Source organism: Hemitrygon akajei, chromosome 12 (genome assembly GCF_048418815.1).
Source record: "Hemitrygon akajei chromosome 12, sHemAka1.3, whole genome shotgun sequence".
NCBI lineage: Eukaryota > Metazoa > Chordata > Chondrichthyes > Myliobatiformes > Dasyatidae > Hemitrygon > Hemitrygon akajei.
Genome location: NC_133135.1, coordinates 34,398,942 through 34,423,864, shown reverse-complemented (window position 1 = coordinate 34,423,864; position 24,923 = coordinate 34,398,942). Strand labels below are relative to the sequence as shown.

Below are 24,923 nucleotides of genomic sequence, written 5' to 3'. Positions count from 1 at the left end.
ACACTTGTAAACTGCAGAGCCTGTATACTACTTGCATTAGAACGCTTAACATAGCTTTTCAATATCCCTAGAGTTGGAGTAGGTGATGAAGGGATAATAGGAATAATATTCACAGTAGAGGACTTTATAACTAAATTTATATGTTATGCAGCATTGCTCAGGATCTTATTTTTAAAATCAGAGAATGTGTCTAATTAATGGAAACCAGATAAAGGCAAAATGGTTAAAAGAAAAGGGCTTCACCCTGTTTCCTCCAAAGCAGTTCAAATAATATTTGAACAAACAAATATTAGTGGAAATTTGCAGTAGTATGCTACTTCTAAATCTATATGCAATTTTCCTTTAAACTATTAATCAGTTCACTACATTCAAGTGCAGCATGTGATAGATATTTAAATGGTCCAGTGCTGTACATCAGCTTGTATGGTAATTAATTTCTTTATTAAATATGTCAAAGGACATTACAGTATAATGATTCCTCAATTCAATAAATTCCAATGGACTATGTAATCTGGATTAGACACAAACCAGAGAATAGTTCACATTTGACTTTTCCATCAGTACACCAATCATTTAAGGGTAGACTAAGAAAACCTAAATTCAGTGCTTTGCCAGGCAGTTATTCATAAAAACACATCTGGGTTACTTCAGTATTTGGAAGTCAATTGATTTCTCTTCTCCTATTCCAGTGCAAAAATTAGTATAGAAAATTGTCTTAAGTTATGAATTGGGGTCACTTATGGTTTGCTTTGTCCTCCAGTTGAACAGCTTTAGATAAAATTGATTGCAGTGCTTCACTTTGGCTCTTCTAGACTCCTATTGTATTGATGAGCATCATACAATTTGAGAAGAATCAAAATGTTTTGTAGCTGCTTTATATTTTGTTAACCAAAAAAGTTAAAAAAAAAACCCAAGACCATTTTAGCAATCTAATAGAGTGATATAATTCTGTTCTTGGAAAAACTCTGTAGTGTTTCACTGGTACACAATTGACTTGATTGTAAACATGCTGGAGGATACCAATGTCAGTCACTATTTATTAAATCCAAATACCAAGCATTCGGCAGGTTATTCTACTGGAACTATAAAACTAATGAGTTATGAAATATTTAGCAAGTCAATATGTATTACAGTTTCACAACTCCAGCATATTAAAATATTAGTTTGCCACCATAAAACATTTGTTATATTTTGGGGCAGGGAATGAAAACAAAGACATAGCAATTCCACTCCCTAACAAGTTCACTTTCTAATTTGTAACAATGGAATAGATTAGAGAGATCAATATATTCTGACAAACTTAAGAACCATAACTGCATCACTATGTATGCAAACTTTCGTTTATAATATGCTTGAACTGACTGTGACATGTAAGAGTGAGATATAAATCTGTACATTTTCCAAAGAAAATATCTGAGAGAGACATATAGACAAACGTTTTAGAAATAAGGTTGTAAAGACATAAACAAAGGGGAACATGTTTGAAATTTCACAGCCTCTGGTTGAATGAGAGATGAATAGTGGCCACAAAAGTTACAATCCCAATGCTTGCACAGATGTTCAAACTGCAGGTCGTGGCTTCAACCGAGAAATTTAGCAGCTTGCTCCTCCTTCTGCAAAGCTTGTCGCAAGGCTTTCACGATTTCTGCAGTTAGAAAGACAAGTATTTAATATATTATATTTCAGTTTAAATTTCAGATGAACAAAACAGATCACTCAAACTTTACAATATGAATAAACTATTAATAAAATTTATGAAAATGCTTAAACAATTTTGGGTTTGATTTCTGAACCTACCAATATAGTTTTCCTCATTATATTCATTCATGGATTTGAGTACTTTACTAAATTGATTACTTATCGTTTCAGGACTGGACATCTTTTGCCCTCGTTCTTTGAGTCTTAATGTTTACATGACTACACTTGTTAATGATGAACATGAAAATTAAGTGACTGGGATAAATACAGATTTTTAAACATCAGATACCTTCTCCAACATTTGGCTCATTAAGTTTATGCTGGTTCTCTGAGCAATTCCCTTGCTTATTTCCCTGTAACCTATTCTTTGGTACGCCCATCAACTCCACCTGGCTATCCTGTCATGCACCAACATTAGGTGTAACAATTATCACTTAATCTATAATTGAACTCATCCATGAGATATACTAGGTTAATGTTTTCACCTGTGAATTAGAATTCTGAATAATTCAGAGGGGAGTCCTTAACTAACATTTTCGCAATGATCTGAAAATCATTGCCACTACCCTTCCTCAGAATACATGACAACATTGTCTTATATCATGGGATCAAATTGACACTAGGGCATGTTTCCTCTTTTTTGAAAAACATTTAAATCCATTTGATTGTTCAAAATCAGGCAAAAACTTGCTTCAATTTTTCTTTAGATACACCCAGAGATATGAAGATTTAACGGTACATTTTTTGGGATGTTGTAGAGTGGAATACACACATTGACCAAAAAGTATTCTCACACAGCAACACATACAAAATGCTGGAGGAACTCAGCAGGCCAGGCAGCATCTATGGAAAAGAGTAAATAGTTGACGTTTCAATCCCGATGAAGGGTCTTGGCCCGAAACATCGACTGTTTATTCTTTTCCATAGATGCTGCCTGGTCTGCTGAGTTCCTCCAGCATTTTGTGTGTGTTGTTTTGGATTTTGAGCATCTGCAAATTTTCTCTTGTTTATCTTCTCACATACAAGCTTGCAGGTTAAAGGGCATTGACCTCACACACCAATGGTGAGAAAGGGAAGTGTAGGAATATGCAGTGGTACAAAATAGACAATACAAAATTTATTGCCATTTGTTTTAAATTGGATATCTCACTGATAGGAAATAACTGAAGGTTGCCACTTATTGCCCATAACCAATTTCAAACCTTTCCTTTCATGTATAGTCAAATCTCCAGCTCCTTTAGTAAAGCAAGACAACTTTGATGAGAAGTGAAAAGCAACAGGGCTGCATTATGAATTACAACAAAAATATTCAATTCTCCCCTTGTTTTTACATAGAGATTAACACTCCTTAATTCAATATAAGCGTATAAATCTGAAAACTGTACTGTCAAATTCTTGAAATGTTTCCTTCCTCTCATCGATGTACGACTGTAATATGTTGACATAGTTTTCAACATTATAGTCTGGTAGTTGAGTCATCTTCAAGAGTTTATTATCTGCATCACTCCACTGTAGTAATTTCTGATGAAAAAGATAAATCATTACTTTCCATATGAAAGTATGGAATTAAATGTTCATTGTTCATGTTCATATATTCATTAAATGTCTGCTCCCTCAAGGGAAGGAAAATTATATTTGGCATGGCTCAGATTAGATTAAGTAACTACCCTACTTAGCTGCAGCCAGCTAAATTTGAAATTTTGCTAAATTTCTCCACGAGTTCACTTTGCAGGAGCCTAGTGATAATTTTTTTTTAAAAACCGTCAGCTCGGCAAAACATGCTATCCACATTCTAGCAGGGAAAGAATAAGGTTTCCATTGATTCAAAGGGAACTAGTAGGGCAGAACCTCAGCCAATCATTGAGTACAGAGATTTGCGACCGCTTCACAGAATTCACCAACAAACTAAACATATTATCTACTGCACTCCAATGGAAAAGTGAATTTAGTGGGGACGCGTTCTCCTGGATAAACCACATCTTGTTTAATTGTTTCAAAAGGTAACACTATATACACACATGCTCTCATTTGCCTTGTAAAATCAAAATATTCCGGGAATCGGAAACTTGCATTTAATTTACTTACTTCACTATTGCTCAAATTAACAATGTATAATCAACAATCTAACAGCGGCAGCACAATTCTAATGACATTAAAATAAACTTCCAGGCTCCTTCTTGAACCTCATATGGTGCCAAACAAAATTAAACACAGGAACATCCTGGGGTTTGGAAACTGCATACTTATCGATAGAGTGAAATGGAAAATGTTTCTTGATTCAGGTGTTGTCCTGCAAGGTACTGCTAGCAGACCGTAGCAGGCAGTTGTATCAAAATTTAGTAAATAATTTGTATCCTTATCAACGAGTTTATTTCAAAGATTCAAAGTACATTTATTATCAATCCCACAGGCCACCTCGAAATAAAGAAACACCGTGAAACCTGCTCAAGAAAACATCAATTTATTTTGTGTATTTAAACTATTAAACACCCAAGCATTTGAACTAAATTAAGAACCCCATCAAAATCTTTAATGGAATGGCAGTAAATTATGAACAGAATTTTGTAAGAGAGACCTGACCGAATAAAAATGGCCTACAGCAACAAGATGGGAGAGTGGGAGGAAAGAGAAAGAAGGGCAGATATCCTTCAGGATGCCTCAAAAAACAGTCAGCTCAGCAAAACATTGTTCTCCGCACCACTCTCTGCAGAGTCCAGTGCATCTGTAGATGTGAACTTTCCACTATTCAGGGCATTTACAAAGACAGCTGTGTAAAAAGGGCCCAAAGGATCATTGGAGACAAGAGTCACCCCAAACACAAGCTGTTCCAGCTGCCACCATCCGGGAAATGGTACCACAGCATAAAAGCCAGGACCAACAGACTCTGGGGCAGCTTCTTCCACCAGGCCATCAGACTGATTAATTTATGCTGACACTGCTGTATTTCTATATTATATTGACTGTCCTGTTGTACATATTATAAATTACTATAATTGCACATTTGAACTGAGACATAATGTAAACATTTTTACCTGAGTATTTTAAGGATATTAAGTAATAAAGTCAATTCAATTCCCAATTGTAGCACTGACAGTCATCCTGATCATAATTAGCTGAGACAAACTAGGAATCCTGCTGGTGTAAATGGCCCTTATTCAAAGCCACTAACCAAAATTATGAATTTATTTTGCAAATGGAATTCCTTTTCTTACCTGCTGAATTTCTCGATGTTCATCCACCACCTGTTCTTCCAATTCAAGAATTCGAGAGACATCTACATGCAAGTCACAAATCTGTGATGGTTCCTCCTTAAAATGAAAAATAATATACTTAAGCAAGTTTTATACCTAGTATTTAAGTAGCTTAATTCAGACCAAGGTCAATGGCACTTACTGAAATGTTCAAAAGGTTTTGCAACTTATCTTAGTAAGTGACAAATATCTGCATGAGAGACTGGTCTACAAATGTGGGGAATTAGAAGATTATGCAGCTGAATGTGGTGCCATGGTAGCACAGCAATTAGCATGACACTTTTACAGCTCAGGGTGGAGTTCAGAGTTCAATTCCAGCATCCTCTGTAAGCAAGTTTGAAGTTCAAACCCATGTACACATGGGTTTCCTTCCACAGTCAAAAGACATACCAGTTAGTAGGTTAATTGGTCATTGTAAACTGCCCTGTGATTAGGCAGTGTTAAATAGGTGGGTTGCTGTGTGGCGTGGTTCGTTGGGCCAGAAGGGCCTGTTCTGTGCTGTATCTCGAAATAAAACAAACCACCATGACTCGATCATGTTCAATATTCAGTGTTTGCCCATCATCTAAAAATAGGCTTTTGAAGCAAATCATACTTCCACGTAATGATTGATCCTGCTATCCCTACCTTCTACACTATAGACAATTAAACTTTAAAAATAATTTCATGTTCATAACTAACAAATTAGAAAAGATCTTTGACTAAGACAAATAAAGAACACAGAATTGTTATGTTCTTGATTATATGCAGATGAAAGTTAAAGGTTTCTTAAAATTTGCTAGATTGAAATTAGTTGCAAATAACTGCCAACAAACATTGTCTGTAAATTGAACAAACTTTGTATGGCTGACATTTTGTATTGACTTTGATTTAACATGTGACAACAATCCCAAATGATGATTTGATATAGAGATGCCCAGAAAAGTACTGTGTTACGCCTGTGCCCAACTCTGAGGGGCCGAAGGGAACAGAGTCGCCCCCTCCTTTTTGAGAATCGCAAGATCGCTATTAATTCGGGTCTGGGACCCAGGAAATGAGAGAAAGACGTCCAGAATACACAGGGTTAGGAATGTGTCCTGTCCTCAGCAAGACGGAACCACTGATAACAGCTATTGGAGACGGAATTGTGTATTGAGTACTGTACTATTCATTGAAGCCCTCAGGAGATGACCAGAGTGAGCTGGTTGAGGGATTGCATCATCCCAACCTGATTGACATCTGAGACCCCGTGAGTAAGGATAAAAGAAGGTCTGGGGAACAACCCCTTCAGACGCACCAGGAGAAACGCTAGAAATCCCGTGACAGCATTTAATAGCGACAGCCGGTGGGGGCCCGCGTGTGTCCTTTTCCCTTGCCTAGGAATTGGCGGGCTTACCACGGAAGAACGGCTTAGCTAAAGAAGAGGCCACCCCAACGAAATACCGAAGGATTGAAATCATAAAAAGGAAAGCCGGCAAGTTTTCTAAAAATCTCTCTTGACTCCAACCAAAGGCTGCAGCCCGAATGAACTGAATGACTTTTATATTTCCATCGGACAATACATTATCCCCTAGACAACGATAGAGCTATTTCTTACTGATTATTTTTATACCCACACTTTTAGATTTAGTATTGACGACGTATATTACCTGTATGTTTGCATTGATATTATTTTTGTGTATTTTTACTAATAAATACTGTTAAAAATAGTACCATCAGACTTCAACTGACCTCTCTATCTTTGCTGGTAAGTGACCCAGTTACGGGGTTCGTAACAACTGAAAAATGTAATTAGCGAAATAAAATGTTTCTTTTACACACCATCAAAAACTATAAATGAAAATTTTAGATAAAAAGGGGCAGAAATAAAAAGAAATGAGATCTGAAGATCAGGATTAGCATTCAATCTATTGTGGAATGTAGGAAAGGGGAAAGCTAGTCTTGTAAAATAATCTAAGGGCTACATTTCTGAGAATAGCTTTCAGTTAAACAAAGCTAAGCCAATATAACAAACTTTAAGCAAATACTGAACATCAAAAGTCTACAAGATCTTAAAAATAAAAGCCCCCAACCCTGAATATTCTGAATCCGGATACTTGCAGCATTTTGCTTTTACTTAAATGCATACAATGTTTAAACACAGCTTATTAGAATGGATAAGAAAGATTAGGAAGTTAAGTTGGAGCAGTTTCATTTAGGTAAGATGGGGAGTAGAAAATAAGAGAAGATATGCAAACAGTTGCATCTGAGAATTATATCTTTATTATTTTGATTCAGAGATCTATTTTAATTATTTCCCTGCATTAACAACCTTAATCAGGGCTGTTTCAGATACACATGGAGGTCATTTGAAATTCTTAAATAGGCTCCCCATCTACAAGTCTCAACTAAATAGAATTATCAGCAAATTGTGTTTTGTGCATGCACAGATCTTTACTGATGTCTCGGTAACTCATTCAGCATAGTTCATCATATATTCCAATAGACACTTGATAAGAAAATGTTTGTTTCAAAAGATAGGTTAGCCTTGATCAGACCACTGGAATAACGTGTACCAAAATGCAACAAGCTGAACTTCAAACTACGTATGCATGCTTCAAAAGATAACATATTATTCACAATGAGACAAACATCTACTTCCACTGTTATATTTTAATATCCTGCACTGTGGCCTCCTGAAAACAGTACAAATATAATGTGATTCAAGTGGTGAAAGGAGACAATTTAGCATCTGTTATAATGAAATAATGTTTACAAATTTGGAATTTTTTCAACATATAGAACTGAAAGCACACAGTTTGAACATAATTCTCCAATATACACTCCCATTGTCTCTACTACAACACGAGACTCTTCTAATAGAAAAAAATCCCAAATGTCAGAGTACCAAAATCTACTGCTCCTTCACCAGTCATTGTCAGATTGACTCACAAGCAAATACCTATTACATACTGCTAAGAATTGCTGTTCTCCTGTAATTTTGTTCTAAAAATACAATCTTCCTATAGGGATATGGCTCAGTTGAAAGCACAGAATATAGAAGCATGCTATATTCAGGTAGCTCTATTTCCAGTTTAATATTTTTGAATAGAATGTTAAAACTAGACAATCCATTCAGTGAAGAAACACTGAATGGTAAATTGGTTTTAAAATTTTTTTTTCTTAATTGGTAAATCCTTCCTCTTGAGGCTTTGAACATTCAACATTGACACTCTAGACTGAAGGAACAGCTTGACAATGTTGACAGGTAGATGTTGCTAAACTGTTTTAGGCCATCCTGTGAGCTCACTACCAATTTCAAACTTCAGAGAATAGGTCCAAGAATCCTCACAGGATTTCCACAAACCATTTTTACTGACTGACCATTTGTTTTCTTAATTGTTGCTGCTGTATAGTTATAGTAGGGTGCTACTGGAATGCAAGTCTTCATAAAGTTGAAACTGACATTAGTACAAATGCTTAATGGTCATGCTTTATCAACATAACCAACTTTGAAGAGCAATAAATCACATCAACAACATTATTTGACAATGTTTACTTTTAGGTGTCAGGTTGATAGCTTGATAAACTTACTACCATCCCAATTTTGAACAATTTGTATTATATTCCGGAAAACAGAACCCCGTAAGTCTTTCTGAAACTCAACATAAACCATATTATAAAATACAGTTTCAGACTAACTCTGATCATTGGGTAATTGAATTATGGCACCATTACTTAAGATATTGATGAATATTTCCACTCTTTGCAACTTCAAACAGAGATGACAGATGTCAATATAGACATCTACAAAAAAAAAAACAAATGCAGATGCAGGAAATCTGAAATGAAAACCAAAAGAAATAGCTAAAAATCTTCAAAGAGCATCTATGTAAAGAAAAACAGTTAATATTTCAGATCATAAATGCTTCTTTGGAACCAGAAGTGAGAAAAACATTTACATCCAGATGCATTGTGTCCACTTGCTTGCGAGCATTAGGAATCTCTGACATTAATTTGCTAGCATTTCACAGAGCCTATTTATGACTTTAGCACCTTGGCAAATTAAAACTTGTGAGTACCCAAGTTGATTACTGATGATTAAGAATAGATGAACCGAGTCCAAAGTAGTTGCCTTTGGCATCAAGGCAGCATTTGATCAAATGTGACATTAAGCAGCACTGAAGAAACTGAAGTTAATGAAAAACAATGCTAGGGAGTTGTGCCTAACGAAATGGAAGATTGTTTTTGATTCCACCACCTCCTCTGGCAGCGAGTTCTGGAAATAAAAGTACTACTGCATAGAAACTGGGACTTCTGCCCAACTAGTCTAGACCAAACTGATCTTCTGCCTAGCTGCATCTACTTACAAACCCGACTGCATCCCTCTCATCCATTAACCTGTCCAAATTTCTCTTAAACCATTAAACTTGAACCAGCACCTCCACTTCGAATGGCAGCTTGTTCCACTCACAGCAACCTCTGAATGAAGAAGATTTCACTTCAATATTTCACCTTTCACCCTAAACCTATGAGCTCTAAATCTAGTCTCACCCAACTGAGGGGGAAAAAGCCAGTAAGATTTCACCCTATCGGCAGATGGTTGCAATTATTTGAGGACAAACATCCCTTGTTCCAGGATATCAGAGTTACAGTCAAACCTTCTTTCCCATGGCTTATTACCAGTAAAGGAAGCAATACATGTCTGTAAACAAAAAAATCCAAATAATATACAGGAGCAGCCTGTGTCAAGTCAAATAATACTTATACCATAAAAAACACAACAATTTCTAACGTGGGTCAGTCAAAAAGTCAAAGTCAAATTAATTATCAGAGTGCATACATGCCACCACATACAACACTGAGATTAATGTTCCTGCACACGTACTTGGCAAATCTATAGAATCGTAACTGTAAACAGGATCAATGAATAACAAAGGCATTGGTGCTTCAATACCAGGTTGTAATGCAACCAGTCAATACACTTTCCACCACGCATCTACAGAAGTTTGTCAAGGTTTTTGATGACATATCGAATCTCCGCAGACTCCCAAGGAAGTAAAGGTGCTGTTCTGCTTTCTGTGCTATTACATTTATACACGTCCAGGACAGGTCCTCTGAGATAGTGACACCCAGGAAGTTACTGACCCTCTCCACATCTGATGTGTACTGACTCACAGACCTCTGGTTTCCCTCTCCTGAAATCTCCAATCATTTCCTTAGTCTTGCTGACATTGAGTGAGAGATTGTTATTACACCACTCAGCCAAGTTTTCAATCTCCCTCCTGTATGCTGCTTCATCACCACCTTGGATTCAGGAACAGTTCCTGCTGATTGGAGGGTGGCTAATGTTGTCCCACTTTTCAAGAAAGGAGGGAGAGAGAAAACAGGGAATTATAGACCGGTTAGCCTGACGTCAGTGGTGGGAAAGATGCTGGAGTCAATTATAAAAGAGGAAATTACAACACATTTGGATAGCAGTAGAAGGATCAGTCCAAGTCAGCATGGATTTATGAAGGGAAAATCATGCTTGACTAATCTTCTGGAGTTTTTTTGAGGATGTAACTATGAAAATGGACAAGGGAGAGCCAGTGGATGTAGTGTACCTGGACTTTCAGAAAGCCTTTGATAAAGTCCCACATAGGAGATTAGTGGGCAAAATTAGGGCACATGGTATTGGGGGCAGAGTACTGACATGGATTGAAAAATGGCTGGCTGACAGGAAACAAAGAGTAGCGATTAACGGGTCCCTTTCGGAATGGCAGGCTGTGACCAATGGGGTACTGAAAGGTTCGGTGCTGGGATTGCAGCTGTTTACAATATACATTAATGATTTAGATGAAGGGATTAAAAGTAACATTAGCAAATTTGCCGATGACACAAAGCTGGGTGGCAGTGTGAAATGTCAGGAGGATGTTATGAGAATGCAGGGTGACTTGGATAGGTTGGGTGAGTGGGCAAATGTATGGCAGATGCAGTTTAATGTGGATAAATGTGAGGTGATCCACTTTGGTGGCAAGAACAGGAAGGCAGATTACTATCTAAATGGAGTCAAGTTAGGAAAAGGAGAAGTATAACGAGATCTAAGTGGTTCTTGTCCATCAGTCAATGAAAGCAAGCATGCAGGTACAGCAGGCAGTGAAGAAAGCTAATGGCATGCTGGCCTTTATAACAAGAGGAATTGACTATAGGAGTAAAGAGGTCCTTCTGCAGTTGTACAGGGCCTTGGTGAGACCCCACCTGGAGTATTGTGTGCAGTTTTGGTCATATTTGAGGAAGGACATTCTTGCTATTGAGGGAGTGCAGCGTAGGTTCACAAGGTTAATTCCCGGAATGGCGGGACTGTCATATGCTGAAAGATTGGAGCGACTGGGCTTGTATACACTGGAATTTAGAAGAATGAGAGGGGATCTGATTGAAACATATAAGATTATTAAGGGATTGGACATGCTGGAGGCAGGAAGCATGTTCCCACTGGGGCGAATCCAGAACTAGAGGCCATAGTTTAAGAATAAGGGATAGGCCATTTAGAACAGAGATGCGGAAAAACTTTTTCACCCAGAAAGTGGTGGATATGTGGAATGCTCTGCCCCAGAAGGCAGTGGAGGCCAAATCTCTGGATGCTTTCAAGAGAGAGTTAGATAGAGCTCTTATAGATAGTGGAGTCAAGGGATATGGGGAGAGGGCAGGAACGAGGTACTGATTCTGTATGATCAGCCATGATCACATTGAATGGCGGTGCTGGCTAGAAGGGCCAAATGGCCTACTCCTGCACTTATCGTCTATTGATACAACCCACAACAGTGATGTCATCAGCAAACTTGTATATGGTGCTGGAGCTGTACTTAGCCACACAGTCATAGGTGTAAAGCGAGTATAGAGCAGGGTCTAACACACATCCCTGCAGTGTACCTGTGCTGGTGCTGATTGTGGAGATGCTTTTGCCAATCTGAACTGACCGGGGTCTGCAAGTGAGGAAATCCAGGATCCAATTGCACAAGGGGGTATTGAGGCCGAGGTCTTGGAGTCTGCTGATTAGTTTTGACCCATATCACCAACATCCTGTGGTGGTTTGGAGGGTAGGAGTGTCACTACTGACTTGAAATTCAGCTGAAATAGCCATATTATGTGGCTAAAAGTAAGACAGAAACACAGTATCCTTTGTTAATTGACTTGCTTCCTAACAACTCAACTTCTTCCATCACCCACAAGGGTCAAATCAATAGTACAATGGACAAAAGAGCCCACTAGATTGGCACCTCATCTACCAGCCTGGATTATTCCTGCACCATGGTTGGATTGTGTACAACCTGCAAAATGCCCCATTGTCAGCCACATAGGCATTCCAGTAATATCCATGAACTGTAATGTAGAGGAAAAGATTGCGATTTCTTCACTGGATGCCTGAAGGCACTGTGGGAAGGATAACAGGGGTTCAAAGGCAGCTCGATATTGTTAAGCAATTAGATTGGCAACAAATGCAAGTCAAGTTAGCAACATACCGTACATCCTCAAGCAAAAAAAAACAACAGACCAACAGTGACCAGTCTGGAAAGAAAACTTACAAAAGATCTTAAGCTTTAAAAAAATCAGCAGGGTGTGCTTCCACTGCACTGTTAAGTGCAAAAACCTGGGTAAACTGAATGTTGGAAGACCTACTATTTACAAATGATTTTTGCACGCACAAAAATTCTGTCAAATTTAAAGCATGCCAAATCCATAAGAAATAACTGTGTATATAATTTAATCATAAATCTAGACCATCCCACCAAGTTCATATATTACAAAAATATCTGGATACCAAAATATTATATTGATAAGCCCTGATGAAAAGTCTCAACCTGAAACATCGACTGCTTAGTCCCCTCCATAGATGCTGCCTGACCTTTTGAGTTCCCTCGGCAATTTGTGTGCTATATTGGATGGTTATTTATAAAGAATGCCCGCTCTTAGAAAATTAAGGAATATAAATTTTAATAGTGCAGATTTTAAGTACTGCCCTGAATAAAATCTGAAACAGCCCTGAAATTTGGGAAAGCTCTTAAAAAAACTATTAGCCTAACCTGAGATACGTCCAAACCACCTTGCGCTGTAACCTTCTCACTTAGAACTTCATTTTTGCTGGGCTTAAAGACAACATCAGATGGGAGAGTGAGAAAGACAGTGTGGTCTACAGGAATTACTATAAACAGAGGTTAGACGACATTTGGTAGCAAGGAAAACTAAACATCGGGAGCATTGTTTCCAGTTCTCTTGGGCAATATTAATAGATAATTCCTTTTATAAAATTCAATATTTGAACAAATTTAGTCAAATTATTCCACCAAGCAAGATCTGTAAACAATAAAAACAGCAGATATTGTTTAAATGCATGCATCAACTATGAATGCAATACAGTAGATACTGAGCACCAGATGTTAAAAAAATGCAGTGTTAATTTCTGCAATGAAGATCTTTTCATGTGCTTAAAGTCAAAAGTTGTACACTGATCTGTTTTACACTAAAGCTGCATCAATTTCTTAAGATCACATTATGTTAGCAATTGATGTCATTATAGTCAATATTAATACTTGAGATGCTTTCAATGAATAAATTCAGTAGGCTGAATAAATTATGACTTATTGGGACAGTAGATTATATCCTTTGAATCAAAGAGTTTTGTTATTTCTACCGTCATACATCACAGACACCTTTGGATTTTGCTCCCACAAAACTTAACGTCCTTATCCCCAAAACCCTCTTCTTTCTCTATTGGAACTGGAGCTTGCCCATGTTTTGGCCAGGTAGACAAAAGAAAAAGATTGAATGGACAGTGAAGCTGTTAACCAAACATATACAGAATCCTTATTCTTCAAAGTAAACCCTATAAAAATTTAACATACAGAATATTGTTCCCTTCCTGAATGAAATGAACATCAGACGTGGCAGCTGGAAAAAGATGCAAAAACAATGAATATGTACCCTAAATTCCTGGTACATTGAACCCAGCACTGAACTTAAGAACCAAACATTAAAAGATTCTCATTACTTCAAACTCTTGTTTCAGAATAGAAAGGATGAGAATGTTTGTCAACAAAAATAAAGGAGTCATTCCTGTGTAAACAGTAGTAGTAGGTATTAGTAGAGCTAATAGGACTTGATGTTTCACTTCCAATGCATTATCCATTGGTTGGAATTGGGTTAACCAGGACTGCAACCCACGCCAGCCAAACACCACTCTTCATTTAAACTCACCTGGTTCACTGGAAAAATACCATTGTGTAACATCTAAATAAAAAGGGCAATTTAAAAGTACCCTTTAAATTTATTAATAAGAGTTACACTCAATAGTCTAAAAAAAATCTGCTAGTTCAGAGTTTGCCAGATTATCAGTGTTTTACTGCAGATAGTATTCTGCTTGGGCAACATTATTAGTATCATTTCAAAACATTCACTACTGACTCTCAGAAGTTAGTTCAAAACAGCAGTTCAAAACTATACTTACAATTTTCTCACACAGCAACTGAATATCAGACTCTTCCAAGGATTCATTGAATTTTTTATCTTTAGAGTATGTGGAGCATTCTGGCTCATTGGGAGTTTCTTCAACACCAAGCTCTTTTACCCTTGAACAGATTTGAGTACAATTCAACATTTCTGTAATTACCAAACAGGCAACAAAGTTTAAGAAGCCACACATGCTTTTATGATTCTGCCCTTTCCAGTTTCACCCCATCAAGATCTCTCAGAAGCTTGTTCTTTTCACTTAATTACCTCCAACAGGTACATTATGTTTAATTCACATCATAACTGTTAATGAAATATTACTTCAGATCCTTATATTAAGTGTCAAGGCTAATTTGACCAGGATTCTTCAGCTCTGGAACAAAACTAGAGTGTTCATATTTATGATACCTTTATAATTTAGGTAATACACACAAATGCTAGAGGAACTCAGCTGGCTAGGAAGCATCAATGGAAAAAGAGTAAATGGTCAACATTTTGGACCAAAACCCTTCATCAGTTCTGCTGAAGGACCTTGGCCGAAAAATGTCAACTGTTTACTCTTTTCCATAGATGCTGTCTGGCCTGCTGAGTTCCTCCAGCATTTTGTGTGAATTACTTTGATTTCCAGCATCTGCAGATTTTCTCTTGTTTGTGGACTTTTATGACTTAAAGTTTTGGTTAACTATCTTTTCCTGAAAAGTGATTCCTTTGTAAATTGAGGAATACCTATACTTCTGAATAACTGAGTTAATATAACAACTAAGAAACAAAAACTTTCCCCGTACACTTTTAAGTATTTGAATGAAAGAAATTAATACTTGATGTGAGTAACTTGCAGAGCACCTTGAATCAGTTGAATACAGTTGCTTGCTCATACTACAATCTGGGAATTCAACTGTAAAGCTTGAATTGTTACCTGTCTGCATATCTTAATGTGTTTAGAGTGTGTTCACAGGAACTTAAACCCGGTGAAATCATTGCAATCTAAAAAAGAAAGAAAGCATTACCTGATGATATTGACAAAAGGCTCCCCATGGATCTATACAAGGGTAACATTGGACACCTTTTCCCTCACACAAATCTAAATATACTTTAGAAGTTTGTGCATGTTTCCACACATCCCACAGTGAAGTCATAAATACTCCTGTAAACAGTGTTGAATAATAAATCTTTCACTTTCTTTTGAATAATCTCCTATGCAGAACAAAAGACATGCCCATTGCCCACTACAGGTAGTCATTAAAACAGTGTAAAATTTGTGCCACTTGGCAAAGTCTGCTCACCATTTCCTTGTGGCCTTGAAGCTTGAAATAAAAGTTAGTTGCTATGCTATGCATGCACTTGAGCTGTGGCTAGATACATGTTCGGTTGATAATTTGATATAGAATTCAGTTCATATGCACTGTATGCATCACATACAGTGGTGCATACAGGAAATCAAAAATAGTCAATTACTTCCCAGCAACTGCTGTTGGAAACTAAAATCGGAGAACTTGGATACTGACGTTCTTGCATCAGTAACCACAAGTACATAATATGCAGTATGGCTACTGAAGAGCTGATGTTACCTGTAGAACCATACCCAAACATAAAACAGTTAAGTTGTATTATAAACACACCTCATTGTTAATATTGATGCCCATTTGAAACACTGAAGAACCTTAATCTTGGATATTGAAGTGTCAGATAGAACCATAGAACATTACAGCACAGAAACGTGCCTTTTGGCCCATCTTGGCTGTGCCAAACCATTTTTCTGCCTCGTCCCACTGACCTGCACCTGGACCACATCCCTCCATACACCATCCACGTACCTGTCCAAGTTTTTCTTAAATGTTAAAAGTGAGCCCGCATTTACCACTTCATCTGGCAGCTCATTCCACACTCCCACCACTCTGTGTGAAGAACCCCCCCCAATGTTCTCTTTAAACTTTTCCCCCTTCACCCTTAACCCATGTCCTCTGTTTTTTTTTTCTCCCCTAGCCTCAGTGGAAAAAGTCTGCTTGCATTCACTCTATCTATACCCAACATAATTTTATATACCTCTATCATTAAATTAATGCTTTTGGGGAAAAAAAATTCCACAATACCACATGTCACTCTTAAATTATACAACTGTAAGAGCATTCAATTACTAGCTTCAAAACAAAATCACAAATTGCAAGAAGCAAATCTTCATCAAAGAAGGAAACCATACCATGCAGGTCCTTGAGTTTTCACCAATAAATGAATCTCTTAGCACCAAGGTCAGTTTGCTTGCTCGAAAAGGTGTATAGATACTATTCTGGCCCAATGATCGAATGCACTCCTAAAAGAAAATAAAGAATTACTGCAAAACATATTTATAAACTGCTCAATTGTACCTTTAAAGGCTTCTAAGGTACCATTTCAGTAAAGCTGTACAACAAATTAGACAAATTTCAGTTAACCTTGTGCTGAGTTAGAAGTATCATTTCAGTAGAAAGAAATCTATAAGACCATAAGATATAAGAGCAGAATTAGGCCATTTGGCCTATCAAATCTGCTCCGCCATTCAATCATGACTGATCCTTCCCCCACCCTGAGAAGACAGGGAGTCTTCTCCCTGTAACCCTTGATGCCGTGGCCAATCAAGAACCCTATCAAGTCCTGCCTTAAGTACACCCAACAACCTGGCCTCCACAGCTGCCTGAGGTAATAAATTCCACAAATTCTTTACTCTTGGCAAAAGAAATTTCTCCACGTTTTAAGTGGATGCCCCTCTATACTGCGGCCATGCCTTCTTGCCCTAGACTTCCCCACCATGGGAAACATTCTTTCCACATCTATTCCATATTTCCCTTTCAACATTTGAAAGGTTTCAATGAGATCGCCCCTCATCCTTCTAAATTCCAGAGCTATCAAATGTTCCTTGTATGATAACCCTTTCATTCTTGTGAACTTCCTCTGAACCCTCTTCAATGTCAGCACATCTTTTCTTAGATGAGCCCAAAACTGTTCACAATACTCAAGGTGAGGCCTCACCAGTGCCTCATAAAGCCTCAGTATCACATCCCTGTTTTTGCATTATGTATCATGGCACACAAAGTACAACCTAACTCATCACCTGAAATTCTCCTGCATCCTCTGATAGGATCTTGTCTCATATCTCAATGACCGTTCAGCCAAAAAATCCCATACATTGACAACATCCACACAATGCACAAACTCAATTCCCCATTTTCGTTCCCTCAATCCTTATGCCTTCCTCTAATCCAGCATACTGCTTTGTTAACCAGAGTGCATCTCCACATGGAGATAAAGGATCTCCAAGAAGATATCTTGGAAAACCTCTATAGATGTGTGGTGGGAAGTGCACTGACTGGCTGCATTGTAGCCTGGAATGGAAACACCAATGCCTTTGGGTGGAATATCCTACAAAAGGTAGTGGATTCAGCCCAGTATATCAGGGGTAAAATCCTTCCAGCCATTGAGCACATCTACATGAAACATTGCCGTAAAAAAGGTGCATCTATCATCAAAAATCCTTACCACCCAGGTCATGCTCTTTTTTGGCTGCTGCCATCAAGTAGAAGATACAAGTGCCTCAGGACATGTACCACCAGGTTACTACCCCTCAACCATCAGGCTCTTGAACAAAAGGGTGTTCCCACAACCAATGGTCTCACTTTAAGGACACTTTATCTGGTCATTTCATGCTTGTTACTTATTGCTATTTATTTATATTTGCATTTGCACAGTTTGTTGTCCATTGATCCCGTTTACAGTTACTGCTCTATGGATTTGCTAAGAATGCCCACAGAAAAAGAACCTCAGGGTTGTATGTGGTGACATGTATGTACTTGGATAATAAATTTTACTTTGAACTTTGATAAAGAAAAAAAATTAAGAACATTTCTTTAAAAAATGGTTTAGATGGGCAACAATCAAGATGCTGATGCTCCTCCATTATTCTAGCAATTATCAATTGCTATCAGTGATCCTATATCTGACCTTCCAATTCAATCGTATAATAATTTCAAATAGTGACATCTCAGAATACAGTGGATTCCAGTTAATTCCTGTTAATCAGGGCACCCGCTTATTTGGGACAACTCTTAAAGAACAGAAACAAATAGAGAAAACTGCAGGGATTCTCTTAGTTTAGGGACATTAAACTGCTTAACTGGGACAGGACACCGTTGCCAAGCAGTTCTAATTAGTGTCACATGCTCTTATCTGGCCATTATACACCATGCTTAAGAACAAACAGTCTTTAAATAGAATCATTTGCATGTGTTTGTGTTTAAAAAGCACCAATTTTTGACACTTATAGTTGGTGAGAAATATGCAGTAAGACAATTCAGAACTGTTTTGTTCACTGCAGTTTCAAGCATTCAGGCTTGGAGATGTCAAAAACGGCTGGGAGTAAAACTATTTCTCTACTTTAACAAGTTATGAATGACATGGAATTTGAAGGCATTTACAATCATCTACAATGTTGCAATGAACATGAAGATCTGGAGGATGTAATCATCGACAGCCTTGTATCAAGACAGTTCATCACCTGCACTAGCTGTCTACGCTGATTTTGTTCATTGTGTACACTAGACGAATTCCTCTGTCAGTAACTATTAGAAACTAATTCACAGCTTATAGTACTGTAGAACATTGGTAGTGTTTAAATATACAACTTTCTAATCATTTCAATTAAATTTCAGCTAATTGGGGCAGCCTCTTAATTGGGCCAAAATATACTGGTCCTGATATGTCCTAATTAATTGGAATCCACTATATTAGTTACAGCACATTTGGATTATAAGTAACATACAAAATAATCAAATCATTTATACTATTCAAAAGAGACCCTAATTATGCATAATGATGTCTGATTAAATTGTTTACTTCTAGCATTTTAGAGAACATGTATTATGGAGTGACATGCCAAAGCCACCACTTTCCTGCAAGCTCTGGGTGTTATTCAGAGTATACTAATGATCCTAATTGTCATGCACTTCACCTGCTTGTTGTGATTATTGTATAAATATTTACTTTTGAAATATTAGGAAATATTGTCTCCCATCTACATTTACTTCTTTTGGAAAACCACTTAGATTCTTGAAACTCTGTAGAGCTCATAATAATCCAGCACAACCCTGTTGCAAAATTAAACATAACTATCATCTTCACATGGTGTCACTATTAACAAGTTTTTTTTAAAGTTATGTTTCAATAACTACAACTAAAAGCTGTGTCATTAAACAGAAAAAAGGGGCAAGGTTATTGAAAGGGCAGAAAAAATAAATTCCAATGCTATTTACAGAAAGGATTTGATAGGTACTTCACAGCAAAGCAATCCAAGAAAATGGAAGAGTTTGGTCAATTAGCCAGTAATTGTTTTAAAATAACCAGCACTGACATGATAAGCCAAAGTCATCTTATTATTCTGATACTATTGTTCATGTTAATGCAATAAGCTTTTTTATTGGGTTATTTTCCTTTCTTCTTGGTGGCATCAACTTTTCTGGGATATAATGTTCATTAACAATTATACATTGAACAAAAGCACAAAATTTTTTAATGCATTTATTTATATATTCAGGTGATAAATACTACCTTCAATGCAAGTAGACTCTTATTAATTTCTGCACCTTCCATTCGTGTTTGTCTGTCTGCACTGCTGGTATCAGCACCGCGCTCATTTCCAGCCAGATCAATGAAGGAAAACTGGCCATAAAGCTTATCATTCCTTCGCAGAATAATTTGAAAGATCGCATGAGACCTGGAAGAGTTATTATTTGCAGAAGTCTGCCCCGAGGTCCTATTAAAAAAAGCAACATTATCTTTTAGAAACAATCTTGTAGTCTCAAGCTGGATACAAAAATACAACTAATTTCCCGTAAGGACTTTGAAATGCATGTGTGAATGAACTCTGAAGTGCTTCCATTGATTTTCAAATAACACTGCACAGCAAAGATTTTGGCCTGCTGATCATGAAAATTACCATGAAATTTCCCCATCACACACCATTTAAAAAAATCAGCTATATTTGTCATTTCCATTTATAAATCAATTAAAATGTAGACCACAATGTAATCTGTAAAGTTTTCTATCTTGTCTATTCTATGTATTGTGTTTACGCATTATATCAATTTGTGCAAGCTCTACATGCTTAGCATATTGTGTATACTCATTAAACTAAAGTGTGCCAGCTGGTGGCGTAGTGGCATCAGTGCTGGACTTTGGGGCAACAGGTCTCGAGTTCAAATCTAGCTGGCTCCGTGCTGGATTGAGCATCGAGCTAGCAATTTGATCTCGTTAAAGAAATGCCACATGATAATTAATCACCAAAAAAGATCGGTGCAAAAAGCTCGTCATGATGGCGCCCCAATAACTCCACCAGGAGTTCTTCATTATAATAAAGTATTTGTAAAAGCAAAATATGATATTTTCTGTTATATTTGTGGCTAGTATACGCTTAAATCTCAAAGGTGGTGCATGACTCCTCTTATTAAGAAAGCCTTTGAGCCTAGGCTCTTCACATTTGTTGTGCAACATGTACAGTCGATCTTAGAGCTTGGCTCAGTGGTACCTCGGAAGCGATCCTAATGAAATGGTGAGGACAAATGGACCATGTGACAGACTGCTACTTCTGCCTGACCTGTATTTGGTTTCTCTGCTAAAAGCAAGAAATCTATTGAATACCCTAATCTTCCTTCAGCCATGAGACCTATGCTGCATGACAACAGTCTTCCAGTACCAAAGTCACCAGAGACATGGTCTCTGACATGGAGTCTAGAGGAAGCAGCCAAAGATGCCATGATGTATAAGCCAGGAATGGAAAACAGCACTGATACTGATTTTGAACCCTTTATGGTGAGTGAGCATCATCTAATAGCTCAATCGGAATTAAATGACCTGGTCAGAAACTTGGGTTTGTCAAAGGCAAAAACAAAATTACTGGTTTCAGGACTGCAAGGATGGAATCTGCTGTCACCAAGTACAAACATTTCCATGAAGGATTTCGACATCTGTGACAAATGTTGCCCAGAATAACTAATAGCAAGATTGAGAGGCAATTTTGTTGGTTTACAAATCAAACAAGTTGCCAATGACAGACAATTCAAAGAACTTATAGTGGCACCAAAGAAAGTTGCATGGAAGGCGTTCAAAGTTGTTGAACATTTTCTTGGCAACTACAGAACACCAAACCACATGCAGCTGGCTGACAACATGCTTCAATCATACAAAATGCAACATGTCACTAAAGATTTATTTTTTACATTCCCATTTAGACTTCTTCCCTGCAAATCTTGGTACTGTCAGTGATGAGCAGTTTCACCAGGACATTGCAGTCATGGAGAAACTGTATCATGGCAAGTGGAATTCATCAGTGCTGGTTGTTGTTGGACACTTCAGCAAGAAGTCTCAGACACAGAGTACAAACAAAAATTACAACAAAACATTTTTAGCTTAGTTGAACTATTGCAAAACATCAGCACCATGATGCAATTCAACACATTATTTTCAATAAAAGTTTATTTTTTTATTTTTCCAAATTCCTATGATAAAAGTAGCCTGAAATTATATTTGTGCTCAGCTTCATGCGGTCTATCATAAGCAAAATAAATTTGAGGAAACAAAACTTCCAAAAAAAAAAAAAAAAAAAAAAAAATTGCTGTCCAGTGGATGCGATGAGCCACAGGTACTTTCTGATCATCTTTCCACTAAGCTCCCTTGCCAAGTGCAAGGCTCTGGTGAGAACTTTCTTGCAGAAACTGCAGAGCCTCATTAGCAAGCATTGTTTGGAGGTAAACCCCATCACTGCGTGGAACAAATGCACATCCAAAATGGTGTTGAAAAATCAAATTGACTAGCAGCTCACCCAACCATAACTTATATGAAAAATACAAAATAAAATTTCACTTGCTTCATTAACTTAAGTACTCTTATTTACATAAACATAATTGAGAATTACATTACATTAAATGACCCAGCTCTTCACAGCCTTTCCTCTCCTCTGAAATGAACAGAGCCATTATTTTCAAAGTCCAGGTTTAAGAAATAGACTCCTCAGTTTAAATTATCAGCAACTGCAGGAAATTGTGTTTTACACTGCAGTCCAGCAGAGGTACTTATTAAAATACTCACACAACTTGCCAAAAGCTTATGATCTCCAAGAAGTAGGCAGAAGTTCAAATTTACTGACACTAACAAGGAAATAGTAGGGAAGGAATTGCTAGAATTTGCTTGCAGAATGACTATGACTAATTGCTGCCCTTCCTCCACCCCTGGAAAAGCCTGGCCAATAATAAAAGGAACATATGAATTTGGAGATATCAAATTCTGGTAACGGGCTGCTTCCGAGATTTAAACTATCAAAACTTTAACACTCTATTCAGCTCATCTAAGCCAGGACCAATAGGTTCCAGGACAGCTTTTCCCACCAGGCCATCAGACTGATTAATTCATGCTGCTTTGAGTGTATTTCTGTTATATTGACTGTTCTATTTATTATAAATTACTATGACTGCGCATTGCACATTTAGATGGAGACGTAATGTAAAGATTTTTACTCATGTATGTGAAGGATGTAAGAAATAAAGTCAATTCAATTCAGTTCTAATGTTCATGGGGCAAACCAGTGAATGCAGTTTCACTGCATTTTGCTGATTTCACCAGTGTGCTATAAGTTAGGTGCTGGGATCTCAGTATTTTACATGGAAGGCAGTAAAGGATGTTAAAAATCTGATGATGGTACAAACAGAGACCAAAGTTTCCAAATATTTGTTATATCAGTACAAATTAAATCTTGTTTGAAAGGATTTAGATTGATTTGCATCTACTGAAGAGTTACTGGTCAATCAAGAAGGAAAAGTGTTTACACAACAACTTATTTCATGATTCTCAAAATAAACAATGTCCCACAATTGGAACATAGCTTATTAAGAAACAAAGATAATTCTATTTACTTCTCTGTCATGAATGCCAGATAAACTGTGTCATTACAGTAGAAAAATGTAATGGTTTACTTTGGGAAAGAGGAGGTCAGTGGTGCTGGTGGGGAGGGGAACTTGATATAGTCATCCACAAGTTATGAGAGGCATGAATAGCATAGATAATGGGAATACAGCAGAGGTGTCCTAGACCGTGAGGTTTAAGTTGAGGACAAAAGATTTTACAGAAATCTGAAACACACTGCCTTAGATATTGGATACACATACTCTCAACTTTTAAAAATCTGGATGAGCATTTGAATTACCAAGGCATAGTAGGTTCAAAATGCTGGTAAACGTAGTGTAAATAGATCTTTGAGGATCAGCATGGGCACGGTGAGCTGAAGAGCCCATTTCTGAGCCATATAACTTTTCCACTCCAAGTTTTGTTTTAACCACAGAATTTCTTCTGAGACAAAACAAGGACTGAGGAGAGTAAAGCAAGGTTTTACCATTTGTCCATAAAGAACATAGAAAAATTGGGGGTGAGTGAAGGTAGTTACCTGTAATTATTCCCCATGTCAATATTTAGAATTACATCATCTACACAGAAGACATCCTGCTCCAGCAGCCCAACTATTTGCACCTGTTGCTTATTGTCTTCCATCATACGCAACTTTGTTTTCTTGTTCAGGAGATCAAATACCTTTATAAGAATTTTCAAAATGAGAGCCAGATAAATAGCCAACAACGGAAGCAATATTTACTTTGAAAGTACAATACTAAGTACATGTTCACTTGTTCTGCTTCAAAGATTAAATGTATACAAAATACAACTGAGATTTGCTTGCAAATTGGTTACTATAAAAGATGAACTTTAAAAAAAAATCCAGATCAAGTTTAGTTATCACTCAAACCATACATGGATAAGTCAAATGAGACAACATTCCTGTCTCACACAAAATTATGGTTTTATTGAGGCCAGGAATCACGGTAAACTCTGCTAATTTTATTTTGAACAGCAAATTTGTGATTATTTTCTGAATAAGCCTCCTTAATTGAAAACATTTGGAAAAACCACTTGGAACGATCCTGCGCTTTTCTATTGCTAGTGAGGACTTAGAAAAGCAGTCAGTCTGCACTTCCATTTGACTAATTATAATTAGTCACTTCTTTTCTTCAGCGGTGATACTTAAACAGTTAAACACCAGCTCTGACAGGTTGCAAATTTAAAGATTTAACAAGGAATTATAGTTGAATCAACGCTTTCCTGAAACAGCTTTTGATATACCAAATGGATATGGTAACCTTTACATAGTTCCGCTCTTTCTTCAAAATCTGTTCACCTTGCAGCTTTAGCACTAATTTGATCTGCATTTTCACCTCTATTATCATTCAAAAACCGGGGTAACCAATTTGTGGATATACCATAGCCAGTAAAAGCTAGCAAAGTTAACCGATGAAACTGCAGAATTAATGCATGTAGATGATTCTTACTATAAAATTGACTTCCAGGTTTGACACAGGTTATCAGAAACAATTTACAAACAATCTACAAATGTCTGGTGAGACCTCATTTAGAATATTCTGTTCAGTTCTGGTCACCTCAGATGTGGAAGCTATGGAGAGTGTGCAG

At 37.2% G+C, this 24,923-nt stretch overlaps 1 protein-coding gene across 2 annotated transcripts in view; it reads right to left on the bottom strand.

Moving 5' to 3' along the window:
- Positions 1–425: 425 nt before the first annotated feature.
- kif2c (kinesin family member 2C) overlaps positions 426–24,923 on the bottom strand; it is a 75,855-nt gene continuing 51,357 nt past the window's right edge. The window contains exons 13-21 of one of the 2 annotated variants that reach the window (XM_073062885.1): positions 23,851–23,993; positions 19,968–20,172; positions 16,591–16,701; positions 15,310–15,377; positions 14,392–14,512; positions 12,971–13,033; positions 4,911–5,006; positions 3,084–3,219; positions 426–1,645 (exon numbers count right to left, since the gene is read on the bottom strand). In XM_073062885.1, the coding sequence (XP_072918986.1) occupies positions 1,581–1,645; positions 3,084–3,219; positions 4,911–5,006; positions 12,971–13,033; positions 14,392–14,512; positions 15,310–15,377; positions 16,591–16,701; positions 19,968–20,172; positions 23,851–23,993 (1,008 nt within the window). In that variant the 3' untranslated portion in view covers positions 426–1,580. The remainder of the gene's footprint in view (positions 1,646–3,083; positions 3,220–4,910; positions 5,007–12,970; positions 13,034–14,391; positions 14,513–15,309; positions 15,378–16,590; positions 16,702–19,967; positions 20,173–23,850; positions 23,994–24,923) is intronic. The other variant, XM_073062886.1, reaches the window with a different exon arrangement.